Consider the following 12,271-nt stretch of genomic DNA (forward strand, 5'->3'; position numbering starts at 1 on the left):
GGGGTGACACCAAAATAACTATCAGTCATTTTGGTGTCACCCCTCCAATGGTGGCACCCGGGTGCGGGCCGTACCTCCCTTGTAACTCCACTGGAAACTATAAATCCCATAACTCATTGCAAGATTCTCACAGCCACAGGTCTGACTCCCAGAGACAGATGTATCGTGGGCGTTGTGATTTCACCAAAGCTGGAGGGCCGTAGTTTGCTCACCTATGGGGCAAAAAGAAAAGTGCTTTTCTGCCCCAAAGAAGCTCCTGTGCTTCCAATGACTGCAATGCTGAACGGCCTTGTCTCCCGAGCATCATTCAAACCAGCCGAAAATCGTAAGATTTTCGGCTGGTTTTCTAGCATGCTCCTTAGACAAAGGACGTGCGACAGTACAATAGAAACGGTCGCACGTCTTCATTCACACTGCACGATTCTCGTACGATCGCGGGATTTCCCGCAATTCTCGTACGAGAATTGTGCAGTGTATGGGCACCTTAACATTCAATTTTGGAATGAATGGAGATTTGCCAATGAAAACCACATTCACTCTAGAATTTGTTATAGAAACATTTTTCATTCTTAAACTTCAAATTTTTTTGCCATTATGGAGCATTTCCAACATTTGCATTTTTAATTCTATTGATCACAAAAACAACCCGAAAAAAAAAAATAGAAACTTCTTTTACATTAGAAAAATATGGTAATTTGCACCTGACTAGAAAAAACAAAAATATCCGCTGTCTAATCCTTACAGTGAAAGTTTCAGAATTCTGCAATGATTCTATAGACAATTAGAGATCATTACTGCAGAGCGAATTGTGTCTCAGAATATGATTATTAATCTCCTAAGGAAGGTTATCTGGGTATGCGGAGCACGTTCTATGCTGCTCGGTGTAATTTAACCATTGCCAGTACTCTGCTGGAATAAGTTTTCATACTGGTAGATCATAGCAGAGTACTGTACCAGGTGAGCCATTGTTTATTGCTAAAGTTTGGTGTTTAAGAGACATGTAAGTTATTAAAAATGCAAACTTTTGGAATTCCTTAGATCCCTTTGTCAGGCTTTATAGATTCCTGTACTGAACTGTATAAAGCTTGATAAAGGCATCTAATGAATCCTGAAAACTTGCATCCTTAATATCTTAAAGTGACATTAAACTCAGGAGGTAAACCTTAAAAATGCATTCAAGTTCCATAACTATTAACAACAATGTATCTTATTTGTTTATCACTCGGCTGTAGATCCTCAAATCATCTCTGAATTGGTGCAGACACTTTCCTTCCTTCTGGAGGGGGGCTACTTTTGTTCCCCATAGTCCCTGTGTGTGTTGTAAAGTAGTCACCGCTCCAAGATCACTCCTGTGATCTTCCTACAATGTTGCATTTAGTTTACTTATTTGTATTGAGATTGTAGTCCATCATGGGAGCGAGTTTGGAGTGGTGGCTACTTTACAACACACATACGAAAAAACGGTATCGGTGCATACCTAGGAGATATGCATTACAATTAGCTCCCACTCCATCCTTAAATGACCGCACCGCACTAAACATCAAGCCTTAATGCTGTCTCAGGAGCTGACACTGTCCTTCCTTCTTGAGGGTGGCTACCCTTGTTCCCCATGGTCCCTGTGTGTGTGTTGTAAAGTAGTCACCGCTCTAAGCTCGCTCCTGTGATACACTGCAATCTCAATACAAATTGGTAAACTAAAATGTGAGATTGTAGCCAATCATGGGAGCGAGCTTGAAGCGGTGACTACTTTACAACACATGCACCGACCATGTGAACAAAAGTAGCCACCCTCCAGATGGAAGGACAGTGTCCGCACCAATTCAGACATGATTTGAGGATCTATAGCCACTGCTCCAAGCTCACTCCGATGATGAACTACAAACGCAATACAAATGAGTAAACTAAACAGGAGATTCTAGTCCATTATGGGAGCAAGCTTGGAGCGGTGGCTACTTTACACACACGGGGACCAAGGGGAGCAAAAGTGGCGCCCCTCCAGAAGGAAGGACAGTGTCCGCACCAATTCAGAGATGATTTGAGGATCTACAGCCGAGTGATACACAAATAGGATAAATTTATGTTAATAGGGTACTTGAATGCATTTTTAAGATTTAAGTCCTGAGATTAGTGTCCCTTTAAGTTTCCCAATAAAAGGGCATCACTTAAACAACAAACTTTACCGGGAGAATATAAAAACTATTCAAAAGGGCAGCATTGCGGGCTATCTTATGCCAACCAATCAGCAGTCAACTAAGAGTATGCCACTGGAAGTTGAATTCGTATGGGGGGTTTGCACTTTGCGCTGTTCCCAAGTTCACAAAAGCTCTTTGTTCTTATTTGAAAAACTCCTAACTGTCCATAACTGAGCAGAACTCCTCCCTCTACCTGTGTCAGCTGACTCCTACCCCGTCACCGGATCCCAGAAATTCAAGTTGGACAACTGTGACGTACAAGTACACAAGGTGCTACTGAGATGTTAATTTATTAAATATGCATCCCAGCGACCCTTAAGAAAAACTAGATGACCTCTAGCTGTAAGGATTCCAGACCTCCCAGCACTGGTTTATTGTGATCATAAACAGCACAAGAAATGTAACAAAACCAGCCAACCGCCTTAAAACCCAAACTAACATTTTTCCTCCTGTTGATTAAACAGATCTTCAGATACGAAAAGTATTTACAAATATTAATGTTAGTAATTGTTATACCTCATACACACCAACATTCCCAGATTGCGAATCCTGAGACTGAGTTGGTGCACTGCTGCAGAAATTGCACAGTGCCCATAGAGGCCACTATATAATAGACAAACCGTGGCGTGTGTAACAATATTGAGCATAAATATTAGTCAACCCTGAACCCGATACAAAGACTCAGAAGAGAACATTGTAAATAGGGATAGGAGAGAAAAGAAATAACCCATTATTGTATCTACTGAATTGATCTCTACTAAAGATCAACATGCCAGATACATTTAATATTCCAATGTATACATGGCAACTGTATATAAAAAAAAACACATGCAAATGCAAACATATACTGCACCCTCAGGCCATGCAAAGCAATGAAGCTGTAGTTAAAAAAATATAATTGCAGTATATAAAATAGTCGCATACAGCAATAAAATCTGCTAGGATATACAAGTGGCTTACTGTATTCCTGTATACAAGGAAGGTGGGGATGCTGTATACCAGTATAGCAAGAAAATAGATAGGTGGATTCCTGATGAACAGGTAGATCTATTAAAAGGCTAGAGAAAATATTTAGCAAGCAGGAAGTAGGCTCATTGAAGGTAGGGAGGGAAAATAATGGACGAGTGGACAAGCAAGTACAGTAAGCCTAGGTGCCCCTATGGGACACACACACACAAAACAAATTGAGATCAAACATTATATACATAGAACTCTAGACTACTGATACCCAGCAGCTGACATACATAAAAGCCAGTCCAGAAGGACATTAGAGGGTAGGAGCATATACAGAGAATGACTATGCACAGTACAGCAAACAGGTAGTCTATACCAGGAAGGACACAGGTCCAAAGCAGAGGCCATATTGACAGAGAGAAGTTTATGGATCGCTATATAACCTGGGTGTAGCACAAGGACATTACCTGCAAAGACAACCAATTGCGCAGCCTTGAAGCTGTCACTCACCTGTATAGAGCGGACCCAGGAGCAGCAGCAAGAGAGGACACCGCATATTGCAAAGGGTCAACCGGCTGTCTCTAGCAGTCTCTTGGTTCAATCGTTGGGTATCCCTTGGCTTGCTCTCTGTCTGTCTCTTGGCTTAATATTTTGCGGTCTCCTGGCTCAATCTTTTGCGGTCTCTTGGCTCAATCTTTTGAGATCTCTTGGCTCAATCTTTTGCGGTCGCCTTGCTCAATTTTTTGCTGGTCTCTTGGCTCAATCTTTTGCAGTCTCTTGGCTCAGTCTCTGGCTTGTCTGTTGCTTCTCTTCTCCCTCCGCCTGTGTGCTGTTATTTCCTGGTACCAGCCTGTGTCCCCCTTGCTGGAAGTCTATGCTCCCTCTGCCTCCTCCAGTATCACCCTTTTCTCTCTCCCAGCCCTGGTTTCACTCTGCTCCCAGCTGCTGACGTCATGTTTTACTATTATCATACCAAGCCCCGCCCGATTCACCTGTTCTTCCCAGGGATTAACCCTCTCCCTTCCTCCCCTTGCAACTCAGCTACTAGAAGCCAGCAAATCTAGGGCACCGCTTGATCTGACATGCGAGGAGAGGACAGTCAGATCTAATGAAGCCTGCTTGCTGGAATTACATGCAATATAATAATAACTGTTAGCATCCTGGAAAAAAAAAGGGGGAAGGGATACACAGTGGCAGCATCTCGTATAGAGAAGGCAGCATCAGTAGGTCGGGGAAGGAGGGGGTTGAGGATGTTGGGGGGATACATTCCTTCATTGCATTTCATGATAAATTAGAACTCATTGGGGGAAGTGGGACCAGAGTGGGTCTACTAGGATTTATTGATCAGTTGAAAAGTTGACACCAGTGTTCAATAAATCAGCTTTAATTTTATAAGCTTATTGTGAGTGACCTTTCCTTATCCATCTGTCTATAATCTATTTGTCTATGGGTCTGTCTGTCTAGTGATCTGAAATCCATATTTACAAATGCATCCCAGAGGGGTCCAGCAAGGTTTTTTTTTATTTACTTGGTGGTTACAGTAAGCAGAAGAATTTTTAATACATAAACGTTCACATTTTTTTGTAGCACATCTTGGGTTCATAGGGCAAAGAGCAATGTGCGGAATGGAGAATGCCAGAGCAACCAATTACAATCCAACGTCTCTGCTCTAGAAGCTGAAATCTGATTGGTTGCTGCGGGTTGCGTCACAGTCTTTTGCATTTCATTTTTGCATTACATGAAGGCTTAAAAGGCAAAGTATAGTAATCCTTAGCAACCAGTCAAAATTCGATTTTCACTGATCTGATTATTATTATACGGGATTTATATACTTCCAAAAAACTGCACACCACAGCCCTCAGCAGTTCTCTAACATCAATCGTTTGCAGGTTGCCATCATCAAAAGGCCACTGGGAAGTTTCCTCACAAGACATGCAAAACACACAAACAAACAGACAGACAGATATCGCATTGTCCTCGTGTATTATTGTTTATTAAAAAATGAATGTAAAAACTGCCATTAAAAAACTACTCACATGTTAATAAAAGAGGCTCTTAGGAAGGGGGTATATCCCCCGAAACGCGTCAGCTAGCGAGGCAGCTTTTCTGGGATCTGCCTTGTACTATTCATTCAGTTATTACCATGTGAGTGTTTTTTTATGCCAGTTTTTATGTTAACTCATTTAATAAACGGTAATACACGAGGACAAGGTGCTGTCTGTTTGTTTGTTTGTTTTGCAGGGATTTATATAGTGCCAACAGTTTGCTTTGCAAAGTAAAATGATACAGTATTGTTACAATGCCATTCAATACAAGATGATTAGGAGGGTCCTGCTCATCAGAGCTTACAATCTAAAAGGGAAGGGCCAGTGATACAAGAGGTAGTAACTATGAGGGATGAGCTGATGGAGAATGTAGAAGTACAGTTTTTAGGTAGGGGCAGGATATGTCTGTGAAGGTTCTCATTCGTCCAGGTCAAGGTATAGCTGTAAAAAATAAATCAAGGCAACTGAACTTGCTTTAAATTTCTTGAAGACGTTTCGTTGGTCATCTAACTAGCTTTCTCAATTGAGAATTCTGAATTGAGAAAGCTAGTCGGATGACCAGAGAAACATCTTCAAGAAAAATACAGCAAGTCCAGTTGCCTTGATTTATTTTTTTACAGATAGATGCAGGGTAGGCTTTTCTAAAGAGAGGTGTTTTCAGGGATCGCCGTATCTCAGGGGTAGGCAACCTTGGCACTCCAGCTGTAGTGAAACTACAAATCCCATAATGGCTCTGCTCTGGGAGTCATGCCTGTAGCTGTCAGAGTCTTGCAATTTCTCATGGGACACAATGAATGTCTATGTTGCCTGCACCCGCCGTATCTGATTTTAACAAACTGCAAATTTGGTTGTTATTTGTTACAGTTACATCACTTTGCAACATTTTCACTGCCTCAGGAACTGGTTTATTAACTTACTAAATGCACTAATTTTTAAAATGGAAATGTTTAAGGGGTTCTTGTGTTGATTTGTAGGGCACCCTTGTCATTAAGGGGTAATAGCAGCCAGAGGGGGACTAAGCTGGTAGAAGGAGGACATTTGCCCCTCCCACCCCCCCCCTAGGTCAGTACAAAATAAGATGTGATTGGCTAGTGGCCCTAAGATGATATACTTCTACATTCAGACGTTGGTCAGAGCCGTACCCACAGCCAGTGACAGCTTTTAGGTATTATATAGATACCTGATATCATTGCAGACTTGTGATCACCACGCTAATCTTGCTAAACCACTCCTTTCCACTGTCCAGCCATGTTGCGTACACTCTCTCTGTCCTCCACAATAAAGTCCTATAGCTCCACATTTGGACCTCGATGAGAGGAGGACTGCAGTCACTGAGAGCTATTATATAGATATCTGTTCCCTTTTCAGGTTTGTACTGACTGTTCTTATCTCACTGACCCCCTCACCTCCACTATCAAGGCCTGTAGCCTCCACTTTCTCAGTGTCCTCCACTATTAAGTCTCATTGCATCTTTCTCTCTTTCTTTCACTATAGCTATCAGACATCTCATTGATTGCCCATCTTGCTAACTCCTGCTTCCTCATTCTCTACTATTATTATTATTATTGCTATACAGAATTTATATAGCACCAACAGTTTGCGCAGCACTTTACAATATAAGGAAGACATTACAATCACAATACAATTCAAGACAAGATGGTAAGGAGGGTCCTGCTCCTGAGGGCTTACAATCTAAAAGGAAGGGGCAAGTGATACATGAGGAGGTAGCTGTGTGGGGATGAATTGTTTTAGAACGTGATGATTCAGTGGTTAGGTTGAGGTGGGATAGGCTTCCCTAAAGAGATGAGTCTTTAGGGAAAGCCTGCAGGCAGTCAAGGTGGGAGATAGACGGACAGGTTGGGGTAAAGAGTTCCAGAGTATGGGAGGAGTTGACAAGGGAGCTGGAAAGCAGCTATCCAACCAATGTCCAACAAGAGAGCTATCCAACCAATGTCCTTTAAGAAGAAACCAACATTTCACCATTCCTACTAATCCCTGGGCCACTGCGGCACACCTTATGTGGGACTCATTCTCTAACCAAGAGAAAACTGTCTCTAGTCTCTACCATGAAATGGACAGTCGGTTTTCTTTATTTCCAAAGGCTAAAAGTTCCTAGTTCTACACTGATGGCTACTGAGCTCATATAGGCCAGTGACACCATGAAAATATAACAACATTTCTTAATTTTCCAGCATTTTTAAAGCTCCACAAAGGACTCACATTCATGGAGTCACCAGTTGGACAATAGAATCGGCTACACTACAATGAGGCATGCTAAGATGTTGGTGACATTTGCAGTTGAAAGTCACTTCTTCTACATGGCACCAATGAAAATCACAATGTCGGGTATTCCAAATTTTGCAGCTATATTAGTTTTTTTTGTATCTTAGTTTACTTATGTAATAACTTCATCTTGTGGAACAGTTTTAATTTGTTTTCTGCCTCAGCTTAGCAAATGTATTAAGTCTAATCAGGTGTAATTGCTAAGTGCCAACTGACAAATTAAACAATCTTTAGGCATGGCAGTTTGGCTAGGCAGTTTCATTACTACGATGCTGAAAGGCCATACTGAAATTTGCACATAAAGGTCAGAAAACTGAATGCTGGAACTCACAAAGCTATAAGAATCTATTTAAAACACTTGAACACTTTGCAATGTTTTATCAAATAGCACCATACCTCCCAACTTCCTGGGAGGGGAAAGAGGGACACCTTCAGCACAATGGGGTGAATTTACCAAAACTGGAGCAGACGAAATCTGGAGCAGCTGTGCACAGAAACCAATCAGCTTCTCTGTTTCCTTTTCAAATCTTAAATGAACAAACTGAAGAGAGAAGTTGAATGGTTACTGTGGGCAACTGCTCCAGCTTTTGTCTGCCCCAGTTTTTATATATTCCCCTCATTGTATTTAAGCAACTTATTCCGCCCCCGTATGCGGACCATTATGAATTTTTTATGCCAAAAATGAATGGCTAAACCCAGAATTATTTTTTACCATTACTTTCCTTTATACTGGTTTTCGAAATAGCAAACAAGATAGGTAAGCGATAAGATAAAGGTTTTAGTGCAGAATAACACTTGGCAGTTAAAAAGTAGCTTTTTATAGATATTTGTACACCGGAACAAAAAGAGGGACATCTGAGTAGGAAAGAGGGACATAGAGATTTGGGTCCAAATGAGGCTCAGTTGGGAGGCATGTAGCACTGATTGACTACCGACCATCCAACTGCCAGTGACATTGTGCTATGAGTCAGTTGTCCATACAATTAATGCTAGTTGTATCCAGCTTCGTTTCAATGCTTAGTTTCAGTGCTCGGGAAAATAGCCTTTGGCCAGTTTATCAGTAGTGTGATATTCTGAGACTTGAAAATCTACAATAAATATGGACACCAGTATAGTGGTGCTTTTGGGGAGTTTTTCAGATTCTCTTAGGATGTGTAAAGTAATACCATTGCTATTGTTTGTGTACTCATCAAACTTAAAGTTCAGTGGTGATATTAATCATTTAATCCCACGATAATAAGTGTAGCACTAGGGGTATTTGTACTATATATACACATAGTGGCTTAATGAATGCTCAGCACTTGGATCTGCTGACCATCATCTTATGTCTATGGGAAGCTATACACAATTCTGCAAGCATTACAATTTTCATTTTTTTCTTGTTATCTAGCTAAAGGAGTACATTCTTGCTTCTGCCAACCAGAGTCATCATGGTTGTCTTTGATGACATCACTGTGCATTCTAGGAGAGTCAGGTCAACCATAGATAAGGGGTGCCTAACCTTTAATAAGATAAAATCTAAGTGTCAAGGAGCATTTTCCAACTAACAGTCGGCCAGGATGAGGAGCCTGGAAATGAGGCAGCCAATGCCAACCAACTAGTATGTACATTTGCCAACATTTTACATAATATCTAAGGACAGTTTACATCTCATCAGGGGGTTCTAAGCTTTTCAAACAGAACACTGTCTAGGACAGCCTTCTCAACCAGGGTGCCTTCTGGCTTCCTCTGTGGTGCCTCAAAATTTTCACGCAGCATCAGGCCTCTGATGTGGAAGCGGGGGACTCTGATGTAAAGGGGAGCTTCTGATTTGATGAGGGTTCCCCAGTGTGAAAGGGTGGACTCAGATGTGAAGGGGGGCTTCTGATTCGAAGAGAGTTCCCTAGTGTGAAAGAGGGGACTCAGATGTGAAAGGAGGGGGGTCCTGACGTAAAGGGGAAAGCTTATGTGAAAGGTGACACTGATTGTGTTCTTGCATGGGGCTCTCTCCTAAAATTCATACCAGACCCAATCTGGAATAAGGGTCTGGTAAGGATTTTGGAGGGACCCCATGTCATTTTTTACATTAATGGTTTTTACATTTTAGACTGGTGACGCCTCAAGATATTCTTTAGCTTTAAAGTGTGCCGTGGCTGAAGAAACATTGAGAAATGCTGGACTAGGAATGCCAAGTGAACCTCTACCAAGATGTTAAATTTTAGGAAAAAAAAGAATGTTGTGACTTAAAGTTATACCCAAATCCATTTTTTTATGCATAGGGTGGAGAAATGTTGAAATGTTGAAAGCTGAACTCAAAGAAAAATAACAAATTACATTTCAGCAGGAATCATTCAAAATTGAAGGTATGTATTGTCAGCGTTAATTACATATTTCATAACCTCCAATTTGGGTTCTAACCCACAGGATTTACTCCTTCCCTCCCACTGACCCTCATAGGGCAATTTGGGCCTGACCCCTAAGAACAGTTCACTTCTAATTCTGATACTGTGCAGTGTTTGTTTACTTACATGAGTCAGTTACAATGCAGGTACAACGCTCTGTACTCATAAGGCCACCACAGTGACCCGCTGCTGGTTAGGCAAACAATGATACTATTGTTTGGTGTAACAATTGGTTCAATGAAAGAATCATATCCTTCAGAAATTAATTGTGTGGTAGTTTGATCAAAAAGTGATCTCTTTCATTGAGAAGGAAACGGTCAACATGATTAAATTGAAGCAAATTAAGCTTTTCGTTGGCATGTTGAGCAATCTTTTTATGAGTTCCCAGGTTGGCCAGAAATACAAACTACAAAAATACTGTTATGTTTTAGCACATTATGTTTTAAAACGTCAATAAACTTTTAGTATATCTAAAGCCAACCCTTCTGCCTTCATTTTGAATATACCGTTTTCCCTGAAAATAAGACACTGTCTTTTTTTGGCTAAAAAAAACACGCTAGGTCTTATTTTCAGGGTAGGTCTTATTTTTTTTTATTTTTTTTTATGTACAACAATCCACACTTATTCATGTAGAAAAGTCTACATGTATTCATGTACAAAAATATGGTGATCAGGGCAATCAGGGATGCCGTTCCTTTCCAAGAGCAATTTGCTGACCAATCGCTGGCCAGAATGAGCGACGCACGCTTTCACTATTGATTCCTCACAGGCGGAGTGCATTTGGTATCACTCTGCTTGTGAAAGGAGCCAGCGCTATAGAGGAAGCATCGGCTTATGTGGCTCTGCTCCCTCCGGTGCTGCCTCGCTTCCTCTAGCGCTGGCTTTGTTTGCACCGCTGATTCCCTCCTGCCTCTCCAAGTTCCCCCTTATGCTACCACCGGCCCTGGGAATGGTCACAACTAGGTCTTATTTTCGGGGTAGGTCTTATATTTTAGCAGTTCTCAAAAATAGTACTAGGTCTTATTTTCGTGGAAACCGGGTAGAAGGGATTGTTGATGAGCCTGGGCTTTGTGTGGAACCAGTTTGCCTGAGATTAGCCAAGCCCTCTCAAAACTGTGACTGCCACCCTCTCCTCCTGCACCAATTAGCTGTGGAAAGGTGTGTTCCCTACCCCATAGCTATACGTCACAAAGAGGTGAGGAATGTCCCTGTCACAAATGCCACCACTGAATGGTTTGGGGGGTGGGAGTAGTGGTCACAGTTTTGGGTGGTCTTGGGTGAACTCAGGCTCGCACCAAACCCGGACTCAACTCTAGTAGGGAATAATTAAAATCCCGTCAGTTGCCATCTGTTTTATATTAGAGAGTTTTCCCTTTGCTTCCTGTCTTGCAGTCACAACAGGAACAAGAGTACATTTCTCCAATGTAAAGTCTTCTTTACATTTTGTGAATGCATTGGGTATTAACGCGTGTAATGTTATGCATGGCATTCAGGCATTGCATTAAAGTCAATTTCCAGGATAATAATTATCCCCATAAAGGATCACTGGAGGGAAAATAAAGGCCCTTTTAATTTACTTAAAGCTGTGGTCATGTGACACTCAGGTCCCCGAGTTTTTCCTCTGCCTACTTTCTGCAGGGTCCCTCTTCAGGTGTCCATGTTACTACCTGCATGATGTGGACAGTATTTTGATTGGCTGTCCAGCGGTGTGGTGCTCCCAGAATCCAGTAGGGGAATGGCTTTGTCTCAAGGGGATAGTAGGTGACAACAGGCCATCTTCTGCGCTGGTCCAGATTATCGGCCCCTCAACACCAGGAAACCATGCAGTTAAAGGACCAGAAAGGGGGAACGTGGGGAGTATAACGTCTTTCACAGGGTAAGAAATAATAGCAACCCATTGTAGGAAGGGTTAGAGCCTGTTTGGAGGGTCATATTTTGCCCAGAGTGGGGCTTTAATTATGAATAGGCTGCCAATGCACAGCAACAACCTGAAAAACCGCACATGATGACACTTTTTAACACAACGCATGGTGTGGTATGAATTGCAGTCTTTTGTAATACAGTGCTGCTGTGCCAGTTTAAATGAACGGTGCTGCAACACAATACACCGAAGGTTGTGCATTGACTCAACATGCAGATGTGAAGGGAGCCTTTGGGAAATCCCCTCTAAAGCTGGGTACACATAGGACCCTGCAAGGGGAAGGAGCACTGGAGATGCAACTGGAAGTTAAAGGAAATACTCTTACACTGTTGTCACTAGAATCGGTGTCCCCATTTGAAGACTCACCACTTACCTCTTGTTCTGGTGACAACTTTAAAATTTTGGAAGCTGAACTCCAGAATAAGCAGATATTGTCCTCATACAAGAGTCATGTGTATCCTTCCTTGTACAGTAATCCAGTGTGAGACTTGGAGT

The 12,271-nt window shown here is 41.8% G+C and overlaps 1 protein-coding gene across 3 annotated transcripts in view; it reads right to left on the reverse strand.

The window, feature by feature from the left end:
• Positions 1-3,769, reverse strand: part of NECTIN2 (nectin cell adhesion molecule 2) — a 98,735-nt gene extending 94,966 nt beyond the window's left edge. For all 3 annotated transcript variants that reach the window (XM_018561339.1, XM_018561338.1, XM_018561337.1), the window contains exon 1: positions 3,657-3,769. In XM_018561339.1, the coding sequence (XP_018416841.1) occupies positions 3,657-3,702 (46 nt within the window). In that variant the 5' untranslated portion in view covers positions 3,703-3,769. The remainder of the gene's footprint in view (positions 1-3,656) is intronic.
• Between the last annotated feature and the right edge of the window lie 8,502 nt (positions 3,770-12,271).

The sequence above is a fragment of the Nanorana parkeri genome, unplaced genomic scaffold, assembly GCF_000935625.1.
Source record: "Nanorana parkeri isolate BGI_ZX_2015 unplaced genomic scaffold, ASM93562v1 scaffold517, whole genome shotgun sequence".
Taxonomy (NCBI): domain Eukaryota; kingdom Metazoa; phylum Chordata; class Amphibia; order Anura; family Dicroglossidae; genus Nanorana; species Nanorana parkeri.